This window comes from Scyliorhinus torazame, chromosome 7, assembly GCF_047496885.1.
Source record: "Scyliorhinus torazame isolate Kashiwa2021f chromosome 7, sScyTor2.1, whole genome shotgun sequence".
Taxonomy (NCBI): Eukaryota; Metazoa; Chordata; class Chondrichthyes; order Carcharhiniformes; family Scyliorhinidae; genus Scyliorhinus; species Scyliorhinus torazame.
Genome location: NC_092713.1, coordinates 139,949,029 through 139,971,744, shown reverse-complemented (window position 1 = coordinate 139,971,744; position 22,716 = coordinate 139,949,029). Strand labels below are relative to the sequence as shown.

Sequence of the window (22,716 nt, the reverse complement as noted above, 5' to 3'; positions counted from 1 at the left end):
TACTCAGTCGGCTTCGGTCCTTCAACTCCTTCGGGCAGCCCCACAATCCTCAAGTTCTGTCGCCTGGATCTATTTTCCAGGTCTTTCATTTTTCCTCGCAGATCCTTGTTAGTATCCATCACCTTCCGCATCTCTTTCCCCATCGAGGCAAGTTGATCACCGTGCTGCAATAATGTCTCCTTCACTTCCTTCAGCACCTCCCCTTGCTCTTGCACCTCCGCCACTGCGCTCGCCACCTCCGTCCTCACCGGGGAAACCGCCTCCTCCACCAGCACACTTCAAAACCTCCCTCATCTCCTTCCTCACCGTCTCCATGCATTTCACAATCTGCGCCAACTGCTTTTCAAATTCCGCAGCCATCACCTTGGTTATTTCTTCAGCCGTAAGCAGTGCGGCCTTCCCTGGTGCTCCAGCCTCCATTTTTCCTGGTGACCCCGCGGTGACTTTCCACTCCCCGACGGACCTCCAGCTGGTTTTTTTCGGCTGTTTTTTTGCTCACCCTCGACATTTTTCTTTGGGTTTTTTTCCCTCCTGTGTCTTCACTGTGCCTCCTCCGTGTCTTCTCCCTGCTTCTGCCGCCTCCGTGGACCCTGGGACCGGGCTTAAAGCCCCGAAAATGCCGTTCCCGAGCGGGAGCTCTCCATTGTGTGGCCGCCTCCCGCCCGCCGTCACCGGAAGGAAGGCTTACACTTTATAACCCAACTGTACCGTGCTGTTGTCAAAGTTTGACTTGGAAAAATCTTTCCCCCTTGTATCTCTCAAACGCACAAGGTGAGATGCAACAGAGTGGCCACAACTGATGAGAAAACTCTACAGCGATTAGGTTCCAGAATATTCCAGCCACCATAAAGTGCACTTGGTTCTTTCTCTGTCTTGCCCACCCGCCCTCTTGATAGCTCGCTTTCTTTCTTGCTCGCTCTCCTGTCCTCCCTTCTCACCCCTGCCCTTCCATCCTAAGATACTCCCATCCTCCCTCCCCATCCTTCCACCCTCCCTTCCTTTGCTCACTCTTGCAAGCCTATCAGGAGTTTATTATGGTTCTGACATAAGTGATTGGTATTTTTAAAAGATTGATCTTTGAAGCACTGTTTGGATGGAACGATACCTTGGAGCCATCTTTGAATAATCTAGATGGGACTTGTATCGCTGAGGCACCTCATGGGTCATTTACTCCAATGTAAGACATTTTGAGGCAAGAGTCACTGAGCATCAAGTATCTAGCAAAGTTTTGATGTATTCAAAATTCCACTGACTAGGGTAAAGCAGTAGCAATTGTAGCGATATTTTTTAAACTTTCAATTGTTCTTTCCATGTTCTTTTAGGAATTTGAGGTGATAGCGCAAATTAAATTGTTGCAGTCTGCTTGCAACAGTTATAGCATCAATCCAGTTCAGAAGTTTCTAAGATGGTTCCACGGTCAACATTACTTGACTGATGAACAAAGGTAAGTGGGTATTGCAAGAATATGGTGATTAAACCGTTAAGGGCTGTGTGTGTAATCGTCCACCATTAGTGAGCCTGCCAGTTTATTTGTTGTCTTTCCATTCACTGGTGTCGAATAGCTTTTGTGATGGAGTCTGATTTGGATAAGCTACGCAATGAAACTGTGCCATTGTGGTATCAAAATGTGTTTATATTAATGTAGAATAACACACAACAAATTAATAAGCCAATAATTACAGGAAAATGCAAAAAATTTGAGACACTGGTCCATAGACCTCATTTTGAATTTTCACTTTGGACACATTTGATCTTTATGTAAATTGTGCTTGTTTTGAGAAGTATTTCTTTTCCTCACAATTTCTGCTCAAACCTGTTTGTACATCCATGACCTAGAACCCAACAAGGCCAGCATTTTAGGTGTCATTTTTAAAAACAAAATAAGTGGTTGCCTCAACTTGATGCACTGCAGTTAAACAAGTTCAATCAATGTCTCGTCCACCACCTGAGATTTGAAATAATTAGAAATGACTTTTTCCAACCTTGTATTTTTTAGACAGTAATATTGGTTTGCAGCAGTTGGCTTCTTCGTAAATTAAAAAAATAAATCTCTTAAAATGAACTCCAGTATTCCTGCACCTTTTAACAATATTTTAAACCCCTCCTCCGGATGCAAATAGACATGTCGAGCAGATACCTGGAACACTGATTCATTTGAGCTGGGAGTATGGCTAGTTTAGTGGGTGGGCAAAGCTTCCAGTATTTTCCTTTGAGCTGGTTGATTTTGGGTGGATTGCACCTGAAAATATTGGTAGCAGAAACTTTTGCCTCCTATATTTTGTCTGCTCCCTTTGTTTCTAATACACGGGATCTGCTCCCTCATTTTAGTATTCCGAGGGAGTGTTAATTACCTGAGGTGACTGATCACCTCCTTTCATTCCTTGTGACAAGATGATGTTCATTGTCAGCTGTGTGCATTCACAATAATACAGATGAGGCCAGGAGCGCTTTGGGTGTGAATTTGCAACCTATTCTATATTCTTAAACACTGGAAGTTCGATTTCCAATGTCAATCAGTTTACTTTCTACAAGTCCAGCATTTCTTAATTTTCCAGTACTTGATGTACACGTTAGACCATTTTGTTCCCTTCAGTGTGTCCCACAAAAAGGCTGTGATGCTAATGGTGGCTGTCATCTGAGAATGTCTGACACATGAAGTTAGATTATTCTCTAGCTACATTTTGCACAGTAGAAAAGATTGTAGTTCCCGTAGTGAGAACCGTCCCAGTTGTAGCAGTTAATGATTAATCAAAGTAATGTGCAGTGTTCTCCTGCCTGAACAGCAAATTCATCACTCGTGCAAATGTTTTTTGTACAAATGTGTTCTTCAAAATGCCAAGACTATTAAACAAGCACATCTGTTTATTTTTAATTGAACCTTGTCTGAAATATGTTTATCTGCCATCCTGCAGCTATCATGTGTCCTGTGATCTAGAGGCCGCTTCCGATACTAGTCCCACATCACCAAAGCCCAGAAAGAGTGTGGTGAAACGCCTCAGCCTGTAAGTATCACACGATAAGCAGAGGATACATCTGATCTGGTTACTTTCTTTGTAATAGGGATAAATAGACAGACTGGGTCTATTCTGAGTTTATATTCTTCCACATTTTGTATATCACTACAATCTAGCCAACATCACATGTAATCTATGCTTGCCTTGCCTCCATTACTACTGAAAACTCTTTCATGCTTTTGTCAAGACTCCCCAGTGTTGCTGCCTCAGCCCCCTGTGCGGCACAAGCCTCCTCTGCTATGTTATCCATGAATGCTAACTCATCCAATATCTGCTGCTCATCTTCCATCAGCCTTTTCTGATTCCCTTTGACTCATGCCCTCACTAACTCAATTGATATCCCTATCCACAACATGCTGACCCCTTGTGTGCCCTCTGCCCTTCCCTGTCTCTACCTCTAATTTCCTCCAGCCTTGGGTGACGTGTACAGATCCTGCTGATATGATCCCATCACCATTGAATTCCATCCTTCTCTCCACATCACAATTGGTAAAAGATTCCTCAGCCATATGGATCCTTCATCCAAAATTGTTCCATCAGTACCCATCACGAGCCTTTGGAAAACTTATCATACCATCTGCTTCTTTTTTTTTAATATGTTTTATTGAAATTTTTTTCCCAAACAACAATTTTTCCCCTCTTACAAAGCAAACGCAACAATAACAATACAGAAATTTTTAACAATACACAAGTAACAAAACCCCTTTAACTTTGACCTAAACTAAACTAAACCCCCCGCCTTCCCCCTGGGTTGCTGCTGCTGGTCATCTGTCTTCCCTCTAACGTTCCCCTAGGTAGTCGAGAAATGGCTGCCACCGCCTGGTGAACCCTTGAGCCGATCCTCTCAGGGCAAACTTTATCTGCTCCAGTTTAATGAACCCCGCCATATCATTTACCCAGGCCTCCAGTCCGGGGGGTTTCGCCTCCTTCCACATGAGTAGGATCCTGCGCCGGGCTACTAGGGACGCAAAGGCCACAACGTCGGCCTCTTTCGCCTCCTGCACTCCCGGCTCTTCCGCAACTCCAAATAAAGCTAACCCCCAGCCTGGTTTGACCCGGGCCTTCACCACCCGCGAAATCACTCCCGTCACTCCCTTCCAATACCCTTCCAGTGCCGGGCACGCCCAAAACATATGTGCGTGGTTTGCCGGGCTCCCGCCACACCTCCCACATTTGTCCTCCACTCCAAAGAACCTGCTCAATCTTGCTCCCGTTATGTGTGCTCTATGTAGCACCTTAAATTGAATCAGGCTAAGCCTGGCGCATGAGGAAGAGGAATTTACCCTGCTTAGGGCATCAGCCCACATACCCTCCTCTATCTCCTCCCCTAGTTCTTCTTCCCACTTTCCTTTTAGTTCGCCCACCGACTCCTCCCCCTCTTCCCTCATCTCTCGATAAATCTCTGACACCTTGCCCTCTCCGACCCACACCCCTGAAAGCACCCTGTCCTGTATCCCCTGTGTTGGGTGCAACGGAAATTCCCTCACCTGTTGTCTAGTAAACGCCCTCACCTGCATATATCTCAAGAAATTTCCCCGGGGCAACTTATACTTTTCCTCCAATGCTCCCAAGCTCGCAAAAGTCCCATCTATAAATAAATCTCCCACCCTCCTAATTCCCAACTGGTACCAGCTCTGAAATCCTCCATCCATTCTTCCTGGGGCGAACCTATGGTTGTTCCTGATTGGGGACCCCACCAGGGCTCCCCGCACCCCTCTCTGTCACCTCCACTGTCCCCAGATATTCAATGTTGCCGCCACCACCGGGTTCGTGGTAAACTTTTTAGGTGAGATCGGTAGCGGCGCCGTCACCAGCGCCTCTAAACTCGTCCCTTTACAGGACTTTCTCTCCAGTCTTTTCCACGCCGCTCCCTCACCCTCCATCATCCATTTACGTATCATTGCCACATTGGCGGACCAATAGTAATCGCCCAAGTTCGGTAGTGCCAATCCTCCTCTGTCCCTACTACGCTGAAGGAACCCCCTCCTTACTCTTGGAACTTTCCCTGCCCACACGAAGCTCGTGATGCTCCTGTCTATTTTACTAAAAAAGGTCTTGGTGATTAGTATAGGGAGACATTGAAATACAAATAAGAACCTCGGGAGGACCATCATCTTAATTGCTTGCACCCTGCCCGCCAGCGATGGAGGCTGCATGTCCCACCTCTTGAAGTCCTCCTCCATTTGTTCTACCAACCGTGTCAGATTAAGTCTGTGCAAGGTTCCCCAGCTCCTAGCGATCTGAATCCCCAGGTATCGGAAGTTTCTTTCCACTTTCCTTAGAGGCAAGCCTTCTATCTCTACTCTGGTCCCCTGGATGTATCACAAATAATTCACTCTTCCCCATGTTTAGCCTATACCCCGAGAAATCCCCGAACCCTCTCAAAATTCGCATAACCTCTATCATCCCCCCCCCCCCCCCCCCGGCTGGGTCCGACACGTATAACAATAGGTCATCCGCGTATAACGAGACTCTGTGTTCTTCTCCCCCTCTAATCACCCGTCTCCATTTCCTGGAGTCTCTCAACGCCATGGCCAGAGGTTCAATTGCCAACGCGAACAACAATGGAGACAGCGGGCATCCCTGTCTTGTTCCCCTATATAGTCGGAAATACTCCGATCTATGTCGACCTGTAACTACGCTTGCCGTTGGAGCCCCATAAAGAAGTCTAACCCAGCTAATAAACCCGTTCCCAAACCCAAACCTCCTTAACACTTCCCATAAATACTCCCACTCCACCCTATCAAATGCCTTCTCAGCGTCCATTGCCGCCACTATCTCTGCCTCCCCCTCCACTGGGGGCATCATTATCACCCCTAATAGTCGTCGCACGTTAACATTCAGTTGTCTCCCTTTTACGAACCCTGTCTGGTCTTCGTGCACCACCCCCGGGACACAGCCCTCTATCCTCGATGCCAGTACCTTTGCCAACAATTTGGCGTCCATGTTCAATAATGAAATGGGTCTATAGGACCCGCACTGCAACGGATCTTTATCCCTCTTCAAAATTAACGATATCGTCGCCTCCGACATCGTTGGGGGTAGAGTCCCCCCTTTCCTGGCCTCATTGAACGTCCTCCCCATCAACGGGGCCAACAAGTCCACATATTTTCTGTAATACTCCACTGGGAACCCGTCTGGTCCTGGGGCCTTCCCTCTTGCATGCTTCCCAGTCCCTTAATAACCTCGTCCACCCCAATCGGTGCCCCCAGGCCTACCACCCCCGCTCCTCCACTTTCGGGAACCTCAATTGGTCCAGGAACTGCCGCATCCCCTCCTCTCCCTCTGGGGGTTGAGACCTATACAGTTCCTCATAGAAGGTCTTGAACACCTCATTTATCTTTCCTGCCCTTCGCACCGTGTCTCCCCTTTCGTCTCTAATTCCTCCTATCTCCCTCGCTGCTACCCTCTTTCGCAATTGATGAGCCAACAGGCGACTAGCCTTTTCCCCATATTCATACCTCCTCCCCTGTGCCTTCCTCCACAGTACCTCCGCCTTTCTGGTGGTCAGAAGGTCAAATTCCGTCTGGAGTCGTCTCCTCTCCCTGTACAATTCCTCCTCCGGGGTCTCTGCAAATTCCCTATCCACCCTTAAAATCTCCCCCAGTAATCTTTCCCTTTCCTTGGCCTCTGTTTTCCTTTTGTGGGTCCCAATGGAGATCAGCTCTCCTCTGACCACCGCTTTTAGTGCTTACCATACCACTCCCACAGGGACCTCGCCGTCGTCATTGACCTCCAGGTATCTCTCAATACACCCCCGCACTCTTGCACACACACCCTCATCCGCCATCAGTCCCACATCTAATCGCCAGAGTGTTCTCTGCTCCCTTTCCTCTCCTAATTCCAGGTCCACCCAATGTGGGGCATGATCCGAAACCACTATGGCTGAGTACTCAGCTTCTTCCACCCGAGAGATCAACGACCTTCCCAAAACAAAAAAATCTATCCGGGAGTACACTTTATGGACATGGGAGAAGAAGGAAAACTCCATAGCCCTAGGTCTAAGAAATCGCCATGGATCCACTCCCCCCATTTGGTCCATAAACCCCTTAAGTACCTTGGCCGCTGCTGGCCTTCTTCCGGTCCTTGAGCTGGATCTATCTAGCCCCGGGTCCAGCACCGTATTGAAGTCCCCTCCTAAAATCAAGTTTCCTACCTCCAGGTCCGGTATACGCCCCAGCATCCGTCTCATAAATCCCACATCGTCCCAGTTTGGGGCATACACATTAACCAACACGACCTCCATTCCCTCCAGCCTGCCACTCACCATTACATATCTACCTCCGCTATCTGCTACGATGTTCTTTGCTTCAAATGCTACCCGTTTCCCCACCAAAATGGCCACCCCTCTATTCTTTGCGTCCAGTCCTGAGTGGAACACCTGTCCCACCCATCCTTTCCTTAGCCTAACTTGGTCCGCCACCTTTAGGTGCGTCTCTTGGAGCATAACCACGTCTGCCCTTAGTCCTTTCAAATGCGCGAGCACTCGGGCCCTTTTTATCGGTCCGTTCAGGCCTCTCACGTTCCACGTGATCAGCCTCACTAGGGGGCTACCTGTCCCCCTCCCGTGTCGACTAGCCATTACCTTCTCTAGGCCAGTCCCATATCCCGCCTCCGCGCTCCCGCTCGCTCCCCCAGCGTCGCACACCATCCCCGCCCACCCACTCTTTAGCCATTTCCTTTTGGATTTCCGCAGCAGCAACCCAGTTGTCCCCGCCCCCCCCGCCCCCCTCCCGTGTCGACTAGCCATTACCTTCTCTAGGCCAGTCCCATATCCCGCCTCCGCGCTCCCGCTCGCTCCCCCAGGGTTGCGCACCATCCCCGCCCACCCACTCTTTAGCCATTTCCTTTTGGATTTCCGCAGCAGCAACCCAGTTGTCCTCCCCCCCCCCCCCCCCCCCCCTCCCCGCTAGATCTCTTTCTAGCATGATTGCTCCCCCCATATTACTTCCGTAAGTCAGCTGACTTCAACTGACCCCGGCTACTCCTGCTCACTCCTCGACCCCCCCCGTGTGGGGAACTCCCATCCGCCTTGCGCCTGTCTTCCCGCCTTATTCTTTCTGGCGCGGGAACATCCCTTTACCTGACCCGCCTCTTATGGCGCAGCTCCCTTTCCCCTCCCCCTCCCCTTCCCCATTCTCCAACTATGTCCCGTCTTTCCCCCCTCACCGGCGCCCACATTACCCCAATGTCTCCCCCCTTCCCAATTTACTTCTCAATTAACTTCAACCATAACATTAACAATAACATTTCCTGCAGCATCAGTCCCTCCGTTCCGATCCAATTTCTCTTCTTTGATGAAGGTCCATGCTTCCTCCGCCGTCTCGAAATAATGGTGTCTCTCCTGATACGTGACCCATAGTCTTGCCGGCTGCAGCATCCCGAACTTCACCTTCCTTTTATACAACACCTCTTTGGCTCGGTTGAAGCTCGCCCTCCTTCTCGCCACCTCCGCACTCCAATCCTGGTATACCCGTACCACTGCATTCTCCCATCTGCTACTCCGCACCTTTTTAGCTCATCTCAGGACCTCTTCTCTATCCTTAAGGCGGTAAAATCGCACGATTATCGCCCTGGGTGGTTCCCCCGCTTTAGGTCTTCTCGCCGGAATCCGATTTGCCCACTCCACCTCCAAGGGGCCCGTAGGGGCCTCAGCACCCATCAGTGAGCTCAGCATCGTACTTGCGTACGCTCCACAGTCCACTCCTTCCACACCCTCAGGGAGACCCGGTATTCGAAGGTTCTTCCTTCGCGCTCCATTTTCTAGGGCTTCGATCATTTCAGTACACTTTTTATGAAATGCGTCTGTGTCTTAACCACCAGGCCCAGGATCTCGTCCTCAATATCTGTCACCTTCTGCTCCACCACGCGGAGCTCTGTCTCCTGGGTCTTTAATGTCTCCTTGAGCCCCTCAATTGCCTGTAGCAACGGGGTCAACACCTCCCTCTTCAGCAGCTCCACGCACCGTCTCACAATTTCATCCTGCTCAGGCCCTCATGTCGCCTGTGCTTTCTCCGCCGCCATCTTGTACTTCTCTCTTTCTGACCCTTTGGTCGACGATTCCTCGCGCTGCAGCCGCCGGTTTTTTCCTCCTTCGTTTGGGGGGGACTCCCTTCTCACACACCCCACACCGGATTGCGTCGTCGAAAAATTCCCCGTTGGGGCTCTTAAAAGAGCCCGAAGGTCCGTCGGAGCTGGAGCCGCCGAAGCGTGCGGCTAGCTAGGCATCACCGCAACCGGAAGTCCTTTCAGTGGCCTTGATGAGGTCTTTTCACAGTTGTTCCCTCTGCTGCTAGAATTCACCTTTGATACAGGCCCTCAGGTCAGCTTGCAGCTTTAAGCTTGCCCTTCCCCCGCCTGCATGCTGGAAGAGGCCCTGTTTATCCTGCAGTTGCAGCCAAATCTTTTACTGTTTCTGCCGTGTCTGGCAACCCAGAGACATACCCTTCCTGGGGGACACTGTCGGGGGAATATTGCAGCCTTCTTCCCACACCGGGAAATGTCAAACAAATGCCGTGGGGGCCCTGTAAAAGAGCCCAAAAGTCCGTTCCAATCAGGAGCTGCCGAATATGCGACCTAGCTCTGCATAGCCGCACCCGGAAGTCCATACCATCTGCTTCTAAGTACTTTGGAACATTTAACCATCTTAAATATGGAATATAAATGCAAGTTCCTGAGGGCAAACCCTATCTTTAGCTGCAGCAGTATATTGAAGACCCAATTCAGAGTTATCAAAGTTTTGTGTGCAGTTTCCTATCAAATAATGTTGTGGGTTTTTTTGCGCTCAATTTTGATGAAAGATTATGTATACATTTAAGGTGTGGCAGCATTGGGAAATTTTCTGCACTAATCATTTTATATTGGATTTTTCTATTTATAAGAAATAGATTAATAGCAGGGTTGGAATAACACGCTGGAAAGTCTCGGTCTTATGTCATCTGAACACAAAAATCAAAACACCTAGTGGATTTTTCCAGCAGAAGGGGGAATATTTCTTGGCAGACGGCCATTTCTGCCCCGGGTCTTCAAGGAGTAATTCTCCTATCTCCAACTCCATGTAGAATTGTGCATCAGATCCCTGCAATACACCACCTCTTTCTCTCCTCCCCCCCCCCCCCCCCCCCCCCCCCCCCACACCACCAATCACAACAACCACCAAACTCACCAACCTTCACTGAGAAGGCCCTCATTGAATATGCCATCAACTGCAATCTCTGCAAGGATTTCCCCTTTCCTGATGTAAATTTGAATCTGGTGCGAAGTCAAGTGGATCTTCAGGCAGCTGAATAGGAAGCCAATCGTATTGTGGTATTCTCTCTGACTGCAACACGCAGTTGAATGCCTTTGCTTTACATTTCAGATGACAAAGCAAATTATTATTTGGGTTATAGTAGCTAAATAAGGAGACATTTTTAAATAATGGAGAAACATTCTGCAATATAAATTTAACTTTTGGGGATTAGTGAGGGTGCTTTGCAGTAATTGAGGTTGATATGTCCATTTAAAAACCTCATTCAGCAAATTGCAAGTTTTTCGAGAGTTTTTCTTCAGAAAGACTAATAGCATAGATGTGGAAATTTTCAGAAGTTCACTAATTTGCATAGGGATTCTATTGTAATCTTGCGGCACCCATGGCAGTTATTCTACATGTGCGGAAATGGTTGAAATTTCTGTCAATTTCAGTGACTGTGCATTCTGTTTTGCTGTCAGTCTAAAATCTGGACCTCTGTATTTTGCCTAAATATATCACAGCCCTTGATTTGCTGTGGCTCACATACAAAACACCCCCATTTTCTGGCCTCATAATTTTTGCATATACTTGGGCGCACAAGTCGATGCCAACACTACCCTTTTCCTCAATGACATGCAATTCTCGCATTAATAGTTTGCCTCAATTTTTCACCCAACAAATGCATTTTTTATTTGCTGGTACCTTGTAACTGGGCACAAGGCATCAGGCAGGCAATGTGGGCTGTGTTGTGAATATGCATGAGTGGGTTCAAGATGCAGCAGACCCAGTGTGATTAACAAAGGAGGCAACCACCCATGCCACACGGTTCACTTTTATACTCCATATATATTAGTCAACCCTGTCTGGAATTCTTTTGCTAGGTCTCAAAGGGCAACTAAATCCACTTGCATCTAAGGTATCTTTGGCCCAGTTCTGTAGTGGACATAGCTTCATGGAGAGTGGCAGCAAAGTCTCATTGAGGGTAGTGATGGCATAGAAGCCCTACAGTGCAGAAAGAGGCCATCACCCCATTGAGTGTGCAACGACCCTCTGAAAGAGCACCCGACTGAGGCCCACTCCCCTACCGTAACTCCACATAACCTTCACATCTTTGGGCTGTGGGAGGAAACTGGAGCAAACCCACGCAGACGCTGGGAGAATGTGCAGTTTGGGGTCTTGTATGCCCGAGTGTGCAGAGCAGTTGTTGTCACCACATACCTGTACCGTGGTGAGATGTGGACTAAGCACCAGTGACACACGAACGCTGAGAAATCTCATCAACCAGTGCTCAGCACTGGTGCTTCATGGTGCCAGGGACCCGGGTTTGATTTCCAGCTTGGGTCGCCTGTCTGTGCAGAGCCTGCACGTTCTCCCCGTTTCTGCGTGGGTTTCCTCCGGGTGCTCCGGTTTCCTCCTACAAGTCCCGAAAGACATACTTGTTAGGTGAATTGGAAATTCTGAATTCTCCCTCTGTGTACCCAAACAGGCACCAGAGTGTGACAACTAGGGAATTATCACAGTAACTTCATTGCAGTGTTAATGTGGGCCTACTTGTGACGCTAATAAAGATAATATTGTAAAGTTCACCTTGCAGCACAGCAATGTTGACAATGATTCGGAGGAGCTTACTACCAATTGCTCAATTGTGACAATTTATCCATCAAGCTGCATCACACTTTGAATCCAAACACCTTAATGGGGAGGCAGACGGGTGGCAGAAAAGGAAATAAAGGAAGGAAATCCTGCATTCTGGTTCTCCCTGTCTTGTGGGACAGCCTGCCCTATGTGCCTAAAGATCTGGGGCTTGAGAATCAGTCTGTTCAGTTGCATGAAGGCCCATGGTAGAAACCCGCGATCCTCAGTGGACGTCATCCTTGAATCGAGGGATAGCCAACACAAACAGTTAGTATCAGTTTCCTGCCCTTATAAATGACATGAATTTGATACACTCAGTACTTACATCTGTAAATGAAGCTCAATGTCCGTCTTGCGGCAGCTTTCTCGACTGCTGAAGTTGCACTCTTCCAGGTTCCCATTTATCACAAAGTCAAAATACCTTGTCTGCACAATCCTTCAATCAAACCTGGCACAATTTTTACACTGCTGTACTCCTGTCTCTGTTTTAGATGGGCACAATGGGATAGGGGCAACCTAATTATCCTTTAATACATGGATAATGGGGCAGTGCAGAGAAATTGACCCTATTATCAAGGCTGTCCGATTCAAATAATGCAATTTGTTGTATTTAAAAGTCTCTATACATTGACACACTATACTCTCGATGCAGGCAGGTCTACACAAAAGCATTGCCAAAGTTGACAAAGCTATTCAATAAAAATATGCCCCCATATCCCTTGTAGCGCAATGACTCATTTTATTACACAACACTCCTCCTATGACACATCTGGGGAGGATTTAAGGTATTGATAAAAGCTGTATAAATACAAGTTTATTACTGCTGTTAGTAGCTCTCAAAGAAGAACCTTTTCAAATGTAGTTCTTTGTAACCAAAATATAAATAGGGTAATAGGTTCTGATACGTAACTTTGGCTCTTTCTCTCTCCATGGGTGCTGGAATTCTTTCTAGCATTTTCTGTTTTTATTTCAATAAGTTGCATAACCAGCTCAGGTGGGATAGCGTATGTACCTCAACATATTTCAAAAATTGTTCAGGTATTGGGCCACTGGTCGCTAAATGCCGCTCGAATCAACAGTAAACTCTGGAATGCAATGACTTTTAGCAGTTTTTCAGTGTTTTTGCCTTTCTCTCCTGCAGCCTATTTCTAGGGGCAGAAGTAAACGCAAGCAGCACTCCAACTAAGAACTCTGACCAGCCTAAATCCCCTGAGAGTGGGAGCTCAGCAGAGAGTATTGACTCAGTCAGCGTTTCATCATCGGATTCTAGCAGTTTGGAAATCGAAGAGCCGTGTACTTCGCAGACTGATACTCGAGAAGGACCACAGAAAAAGGTGACACACAGGCATTTGTTCACCACACAACATGTTGTCGTAGGAGTTAAGACATCTCCAGGGAGGTTTGGGATCATCTAATACATACTCCACTCCACTCTCCAATTGTAATTTGACAGTCAATGGGATACAAGGGTGCTCAGCGACAAACTGTTGTGATCACCTGTCTCTCTTGCCTGACCAAACCCGACTTGTCTTTCTTTGCGGGCATCTGACTACCTGATTGGGCTGACATCTCTTGGCAAACCTCTATCCTTAATTTGAACCTGGCTCCAGCGACAGCCTCATAATTGACCACTGCCAGCAATATGCTACCCCAGGTCAAACTGCCGGTCGAAGTGGGGAGGCCTCCCATTTTCAAACCTGAAGGTGGGACTTCTGTCTCAACCATGTTGTTTCAAAGGCATCGGATGTCAAAAAAATTAAAATTAACTCTTATGGATTGCAAACTGATTTTGTTAACATGAAATACAAGTTTGGCTAATACAAGCTTGTTTTGTATAAATATGTACAAAGGAAGCTTTGGGTGTTTTGGAGTGCTACGTGTTTTAAATTACCCTCCCTCTACGGCTTTACCTTTTTCAGTCCTTGTAATCCTCCTCTTCAATAACTTTACTGCCTCTTCATGACCAATAATCTGCAGTCATCTTTGAAGAACTACTTTAGAGTGACCTGGGTGATTTGAATCCTAATTTCCTCACTTCTATCTATCCCACCCCACACCTCATTCTTCTTGTGTCTCTCCTTTCTTTCGATCTCTGGTGCTGTCTCTCGCCTGCACATGCACCAGCTGTCTTGCTTGCACAAGCGCACATCGCATCACCACTGGGTGTGTTTAACTTCAACCAATGTAGGCGGGTGCTGCAAGTGAGTAGCCAGGTGACGCAGGCAGGTAAATATTTGCGCGAGTATAAAATTGCTCAAATACTGAGCGGAAACTCCAAATCCTGAAGGGATTATTTAACAATTTGAGAGTAGCTTAAATGTTCAAATATAATAGCCCACAGTGCACTTGTGCATGCAGTATGCTAAATGATAACTGACGATGTTGGCTTAACAATGAGTAGACATTAGATGACATCATTCATCAGAGTTGTATTTAACTTGGAGGGGGAGAAACCCAAAGAAAATATTTCACAGTAAAACTACCATGAAATTGTGCATCCTTCATTGTCCTCCAGACCAAATAGTTGTGTCTGCAATGCCTCCATTTTTGAGGGAATATCCGAGAGCTCATGGCATAATGGATGTAACTGGGAAGGAGGGCCTATCAGAGATATAATCATTGAAAATTTTCTTTCTAAAATAATTTATTCTGCAGTCATCCGAATCCTTGTCTTCATCTTCATCCACGCACTCTGTGGAAACCACCTCCTCGGGAGTTTCATCCTTGTTCAGCACTGTGTCATCATCGCCATTAGCCCTCCACACCAAGGTTCACAAGCGTTCCGCCTCAGCCACCTCCTGCAATGCAGCATCAGCACTTCCCGTATACAACCACCAGAATGAAGATAGCTGTATCATCCGAGTCAGCCTAGAGGATGACAATGGAAATCTATACAAAAGCATTTTGGTAAGTGCATGGTTTTTTTTCTTTAGTCATGTTCATGTTGTGTGATGGTTGTCAATTTCTGTCAGTAGAGACATAAATGTAAGGGGACATTTATTTCTGAGAAAAAAATGGCCTCTGAACCATTGGTTGCCATGCAGCCATAGTAAAGATGGTTGTGTGACTGATCACTGCTACTTCACTGTCTACTTTCCATGCTTTTGATGTATTCTGTTTCCTGAGTATTTTGACCATCACTTCAACTTGCTTTTAGAGTGATGTCGCACTGTTCGTTTGGCCTTGGAGCCTTTTTTCTGTCCGTACTCATTAAATTCGCACAGCAAGGTGTAACATTCTTAAGCCTATTTGGGGAATGATGTCTATTAATGTTTACTATTTCTCCCTAACCCCCATTAGTCCTCACTCCTTGCACAACAATGTGGTAAGGAGGTGCAAATTGGAGCGTGGGTCCTTCAATTAGTGTATGACTAACCACAAGTAGCTCTGCTACTGTTAGCTGATTGAATAATTTTTGCAAGGCTTTCCTTGGCTTTGGCTCACGTGGAATTTAAAAGGATACCAAATAGAAGAGAACCAATCAAAAATGGGGGAGAAGATGTATACAGTTCAAAATCTAACTTGATGATCTTCATGTATCGTGTTCAGAAAGATCATTTCAAATCTCTTTGATTGTGCCTTCCAAATACCTGTGTTGATATTATATCCCCCAGAACAAACAGTAGCAAATAACTATTATAATAAACCAAAAGTGCAGTCTCCAGGTCTCATTGGAAGAGTTTAGCCTAGCCTATCGCCTCCATTTGGAAAGGGACATATCTCTGTGTACAGCCAATTAATAATGCTTATTGGTTGTGGACATACCTTGTGTCTGATTTTGCATCCGAGACGAGAGCGAATCATTGGAAGTTTAAAATGAGCCAATCTGTCATTATTCATAATGGTGTCCTGACCCAGTTTGGTTGGAATATGGAAAAAATATTTATCGAGGATTTCAAATTTAGACAGCGCATGTTTTCATAGTTTAAAACAATGTATATTATTTTTGAGCATGCTTCATGAATGCTCAAAGGAATTACATCATTTAGGGTTTCATAGATTGCATTTTATTGCTATCAACGTGCATAGACTACTGGGTCAGTCAGTTTATAATCAATTTAAGAAACATCCATGCAAAAGTTTTTTTTTTTTAGCGTCAGTCACTTTCCAAGCCAGCATTCAGGCATAATTTAGATGATTTAATAAAATGTTTTCTCATGCAAATGAAAGTTGGTTCTCCTGTATCAGTGAAGGAGAGGGGGTTTGTCAGAGCTGAATCTCGTGAAATCTGTATATTCACACTAGGCGATTTTTCTATCTAGCATGGCCAAAAAAATCCATTAGTAAATTTTTGAAATTTAACTTTGGAAATGTTTTAGTTTTGGAATATATTGTGATGATCTTTCATAACCGAGGGAGCTTTTCTGATGTCAAAGATACTGCAGTAACCTTTGTAACATAAGAAACCAACCCCACCAAGAATAACAAGAAACTTGAAATGTATGAAACCTATGTTTCTCTGTTCTGTCTGCCTTTACCAGATTGGACTCTGGTGGTTATGCTATGAATGTGATGCCAATTGGCATAGATCCAGCTTGTGAATTCACAGCTTAACATCTCCCATGTTTAAAGTTGTCACATATAAACTGCTCCGATATGTAGCCTGTCATGGGGGTGGAGTTGAGGCTATGATGTGGAGCAATCTTGGGAGACAAAGAGTACATCTCTACTTGTGGCATGGATCGTGACAGATGTGCGAGATCGCTGCAAACGTTGGAGCTTGCACCAAGTAACTTGAGTTGTCCTTGGCCAGCTGATCCAGACATCTAGAACTCCGTGGTTGCCCCCAAAACAGAGTTCTGCCATCAAATGACAAAGCAGGAGATTTATCGTTAAGAATAATAGTCTGTAACTTTCTTACCTTGGATAATAGCATCATTAATCAGACACACATTTTAGTATCTTGAATGTCTTGAAATTCATCCTGTCTTGAAATTCATCCTGGAACAGAAGAATGGCAGGATCTTTAATGTAGCCAAAATATAGTTCTGCTGAATGTACCCATACAAGGTCCAAAAGGCTGTAGTTCATAAATCAACTTAAATATTGAATAATTGCAAATTGATGCAACCTCAAACTATCGCATTTGATTGCACCGCTTTTGTCTTTTTCAATCCGGCTGATCTGTAACACATTTATTATGACTTTTGTTCCTGAGTGGCTGGAAAGAGTCAATTTGTAACCATGGACTGCAGCTTAAAAGGGGAAATACACGCACACAGTCTCTCGACTGGGGAAACCTTCCAATTGTCTAGAAGAAATACCCAGATCTGCCAGTGCACTTCTCTCATGGGGTCATCCTGGGTTGTTCAACCTCTTGGGCTGGGTGAAATGAGCTCCAGATGTAACGTGGGATTGAACAAAAACCAAAAAGGTTTTTTAAAAGAATACTGCAGTGCATTTGGTCATTTAAATATCCTGTTTACCTAACACCAGTCGAATGTGTCTCATTTTGAGGTGGGTACTACATTTTTGAACTCCACTCTGAAACTAAAAGTTGCTAAGTGTCTTCTTAATTGGTTTTATGAATCTATTTTATGTAAACATGCACTAATATTAGTAAATGGCAGACTAACCCTTTTGGTGAATGGAAAGTAAATGTCAAAAATAGAAAAATGGTATAGGAGGAAACGAAATGGAGCATTTAAATGAATCTTTTCTACAAATTTATTTGCTTTACCTGCAAATGTGGATAAAATTGCCCGGGAATCCTAGTGACAGAACTCTGGGCTCTGTTACTCTTGTCTATTCATGCATGTGCCTTCACTGTTCACAGCGAATGGATTACAGAGCATGAAGGCAGGTTTTGCAATCCCAATCCAGGGAATCCAAGTTCAAATGCAGCAACACCTAGACAATAGCCAGGGTTGGGCTGACAAATGGCGAGTTACATTTGCTCCACAATTGCCAGGAAATGACCATCTCCTTCAAGAGAGGATCTAATCATTGCCCCTTGACATTCAATGGCATTACCATTGAATTACCGCTGAATCCCCCACAATCAACATCCTGGGGGTTACCATTGCTAAAAACTGAACTGGACTAGCCATATTAATACTGTGGCTACCAGGGCAGGTCAAAGGCTAGGAATCCCACGGTGAGTAACTCTCCTCCCTGACCCCCCCAAAGCCTCCATGTGTTCACCATCTAAAAGGCACACATCAGGAGTGTAATGGAATACCCTTCACTTGCCTGGATGAGTGTAGCTCCAACAACACTCGAGGCTCGACACCATCCAGGACAAAGCCCACTTGATTTCTCCTCCTTCCACAAACATTCAAACCCTCCATCACCGATGAACTGTGGCAGCCATGTGTACCATCTGCAAGATGCACTGCAGGGACTCGCCAAGGTTCCTGAAACAGCGCTTTCCAAATCCATGACCACTACCATCTAGAAGGACAAGAGCAGCAGATACCTGAGAACACCACCACCTGGAGGTTCCCCTCATCACCCTGACTTGGAAATATATCGCCGCCACTCCACTGTTGCTGGGACCAAATTCTTGAACTCCCTCCCTAACAGCACAGTGGATGTACCTACCCTTCAAGAACTGCAACGGTTCAAGAAGGCACCTACCACCACCTTCTGAAGGGCAAGTAGGGATGGGCAATAAATGTTCGCCTAACCAGCGCCCACATCCCGTCAATTATGTTTTTAAAAGTTGGGGGTGGTTGAGGGTCATAGACCAGTTTCCTAAATGGGTATTATTTCTCTGATGTAACTTGTGCAGCATTCAATGCAACATTACTTTTCATCTACCGGGTGAAAGCAGCCATTTTCAAGCCCTTTGGAAAGGCCTTGCACTTTTTCATTATTCCTAATGAAAAGTAAATACTTTTTCCTCTTTAGCTGACAAACCAAGATAAAGCGCCTGTGGTTATCCAGAGAGCCATGTCCAAGCACAACCTTGAAACAGAGCATGCAGAGGATTATCAGCTAGTACAGGTCATCTCAGAAGATAGAGGTGAGAGGTGGAAAATCGTGTTTCAACTTGTGATAAATCATCATCTCTGGCAGCAAATTGGTATTTTCTTCTAATTTTACCAAAACTGGGAAAATTCAAATTCCTGGCATTGAACGTGGCCGATTGCACTCAGCTGGTTCCAACTTGGAGGAATAAAAACACAAAATGCTAGAAAAATACAGCAGGTCTGGTAACATCTGTGGAGAGAGAAAGAGTTAGCGTTTTGAATCAATGTGACTCCTCTTAAGAAAAATGATAGGGATTTGAAACGTTAACTCGGTTTCTCTCTCCACAGATGCTACCAGACCTGCTGAGCTTTTCCAGCATTTTCAGGTTCTTTTTGTGATTTTCCAGCATTCGCAATTTTTTTTGCTTTTTATCCAAGTGGAGGAGTTTCACATTACGTTCCTTACTAAGTAGCTATTATCTGCATCCAATGAAAGCAACTATGTCAACCAATCTCCTGAAAGTGATATTATATTGAAAGATGCACATGTGGAGTTGGTAGTGGAGTCAATTATTTGAATAATTCACAATTTATCAACTTTATTAATTTCTTAATTCCAGCTGGTTATTCTTCTCCACCCCACCCCCCAAAAATAATTACCATTTTAGTTTGTTGAAATCAAGAACCATTTTTTTTTACTTTGGCCCTCCAACAATCTGGCCATGAAGCAAGAAAAGTAGCTAATTTTGTACCCCATGTCCCCACTACCTCTCCAAGAGAAAAGTTGAAGTCAGGATCAGTCTTTGCGGCTTTGATTCTGCCAAGGTTAAAAATCCTGCAGATTCTCAACTGTCCAGACTCCACTAAGCAGAATACTCATTAGGTGGAATTTTACAAAGCATTTTACATGCTATTCTGATCAGGATTTTTAAAAAACAATTCACTGGATGCAAATATTACTGGCAAAGCTAGCATTTATTGTGCATCCCTCATTGCCCTGGGGAAAATGGGGATAGTAAGTTTCATCTTTGAGTTCAGAGAATCCCTGAATGAGGCCATTCTGCCCATCCAAGTCTGTACCTACCCTCCAAAAGAACACCCTACAGAGGCCCACCCCTGCCCTATCCCCATAATCCACCTAACCTCCACATCCCTGGACACTAAGGGGCAATCTTTTTAGCACGGCCAATCCATCTAACCTGCACATTTTGGACTGTGAAAAGAAACCCATGCAAACACAGGGAGAACGTGCAAACTCCACACAGACTGTCACCCAACGTCGGAATTGAACCCGGGTCCCTGGTGCTGTGAACAGTAGTGCTGATCACCTTGCTGTCTTAGGCTGGGGTTCCTTTCAATAATGGTGCCTCCCCAATGGTGTTTGGTACAGGATTCAGCTCCAACAATAATGGAACATTTGGTAATGTTTTTCAGCAATAACAACAGTAGCTATTCTACTTCAATACTGGCAAGAGCAGAACCCAATTGTTTCACTAATTATCCAATCGCCGCAATGTCAATGTTCTTTAGGAAAAGAACCCAGATATCCTTACCTGGTTTGGTCTGTGCATTGTTAACTTGTAACTGCTCCCTGAAATGGTCTAGCAAGTCATTCAGTTGTATCAAACTGTGAGAAAGAGGGTGGGCACCACCAATATTCTCAATGGGGGGGGGGGGGCGGGTTGCAACTGGGAAGGGGCAATAAATTCTGGTCATATCCTGAGATTAAATAATTTGTTTTTATTTATTGAGCCTATCCAAGAAGCATGTATTTGTCATACGTTCAGAACCCTTGCAGCCATTCATACTTCCACATCTAAATTGCAGTTGGATCCTACGCATTAGCCAATCAAAATGCATGTGTAAATAACCATGTACATTTCTTTTTCTTTCCAGAGTTTATGATTCCAAACAATGCCAATGTGTTTTATGCTATGAACACTTCTGTGAATTTTGATTTTATTCTGAGAAAGCGCAACTCGAGCAAACCGGTTAAGCTGCGAAGCCGGTCATGCTTGACTCTACCCAGAGCAGCCAAAAAAGGAACATCAACGCACAGACTAAGCAAGGTTACGCTGTAAGGAGTTTTTCATGCAGCTGTACCTGTCAGAGCTAAAAACACCACTCAGTATTAGAAAAGCCCTGCAATATATGTGAATAAATCACCTTGACAGTATTCTACTTAAATTATTGGACACCATGGATAGCATTGACCGAACTCTTAACTTTTGAGCACAATGCTTGGTCTGCTGTTGAAACATTTTGCACATCAGCTCTTTTGAAAGATGGCTAGAGGATTGGATCCTGTCACCAAAGTCTGCTGGCTAGCCACAGACTTGATGAAGATTACGTGCTTGTCAAAATCAGTGGAAGAGGAAAAAAAACTTTTTTGTTACGTATGACTGAATTGTGACTATTTGCAAGTGATCTTGCCTAGGTTCCTCCATGACCGCTTTGTAGCAAGTGAACCAGCCACCATCTTGTCATTGGCCGGATGATGAATACTTCAACAAAAGTATTTGGATTGGCCCTTGAACTCTTCAGCACATGTTTCCTGCCTTCCCTCTTTACTTTTCCAGTGGCTTAACCTCTTCTGGATTATACAGCAATGTCTTACCTTCAACGAAGGACAACTGCAAGAAATATGAAATAGTTTATTATTGCCAATGATATTGCACTTGTTTTGAATTGATGTTCAGCTTTATACTGAATTTATATTGAATTGTTATTTTGTATATATATTTGTAAGTGTAAACCTTTTTGGAAAAAAAAATCTTTAAAAGCTGCAGAGGGGACCAGATCATCTGAGATATGAATACTTTTTTGTCCCTCGTGTGTTCAATTTCTTAGAACTGCCATTATCTTGTGTGGGCTAGCCTACAGTAATAAAAGAATAAGCAATATCCTTTCTGTGTGAAAGTACAGATCTTAATGGTCAAGAGCCCAACAGACACTTAATTCATTGACCTCTTCATTTTATTGCAATCACTTCTCAGGTGTAGGACAGCACTAATTATGTATGTTCACTTAGATGTATCCCAAAAAAAAATCCCTTCAAAAGTAGCAAAAAATGCCAAGAATGTCTTAACAGTATTTGGGTCTCTATCAAATTCAGGTTTGCACTATGTATAAATTAACCATCAGAAAAACTGCAAGTGCTGAAGCACTTTAACATTTCCAGCGTCTTCCACACTCAACGTTCCAGTGTCCCTTCCCAATATGAATCGACGTGCCTGAGTTTTTGTGAGGAGGGGATTTGGGGAGCTCACCAGCTGGGTTAGGGTGGTCCATGTATTTTTCGTGTTGCTTATCAACCACTTGATGCCCTGTAATAGGATTCACTTATCGGGCACAGGCACAATTACACAAGACTACTCGTCACTAAAAAGGTTCAACATCTGGGCTATGCCAACTACACTTGGTGCAGGTATTAGAGGAAATCCTATTGAGTTATTTGTACATTTTACTTTTCTAAGTGTACCCTTTTGTAAATATCTTCCATATTCCTTCTATATTATATAATTTGTTTTAAATAAAAAGTTACTAAAATTTCAACGCATCAAATGTTTGATTTTATTTGTTTGAAATGGAAGGCGGCAGGGCTTGACATATCACACACGTTATGAGTGCACTTCATATCTAAATAGTTATTTCATTGCCTGTTGGTACTCCAGTAGGCAATTTCCATGTGTTGCGAGCTCCCCTTAATGTGGTGTTATGGATGCTTGTAACTAGAAACCAAGGCTGATGATCGGGTAACTGCAGTGTCGTCATGTTTTTACACCAGCTGATCAAATAATATAGCCAAGCCACATGCTCTCCAATGGTATGGTGATGAGTTGAAAAACAAAAGTAGTTAACTATTTGCATTATTTTTATATACCAGTTTTCCACCCCCTCTCTGTACCAGTTTTTGCCCAGT

The 22,716-nt window shown here is 44.9% G+C and overlaps 1 protein-coding gene across 18 annotated transcripts in view; it reads left to right on the top strand.

Annotated features, from left to right (window-relative positions):
- Positions 1-22,349, top strand: part of LOC140426606 (ral guanine nucleotide dissociation stimulator-like 1) — a 409,325-nt gene extending 386,976 nt beyond the window's left edge. For all 18 annotated transcript variants that reach the window (XM_072511576.1, XM_072511590.1, XM_072511592.1 and 15 more), the window contains 6 exons: positions 1,323-1,444; positions 2,913-3,002; positions 13,022-13,214; positions 14,536-14,787; positions 18,733-18,847; positions 20,691-22,349. In XM_072511576.1, coding sequence (XP_072367677.1) covers positions 1,323-1,444; positions 2,913-3,002; positions 13,022-13,214; positions 14,536-14,787; positions 18,733-18,847; positions 20,691-20,875 — 957 coding nt within the window. In that variant the 3' untranslated portion in view covers positions 20,876-22,349. The remainder of the gene's footprint in view (positions 1-1,322; positions 1,445-2,912; positions 3,003-13,021; positions 13,215-14,535; positions 14,788-18,732; positions 18,848-20,690) is intronic.
- The last annotated feature ends 367 nt before the right edge of the window (positions 22,350-22,716 follow it).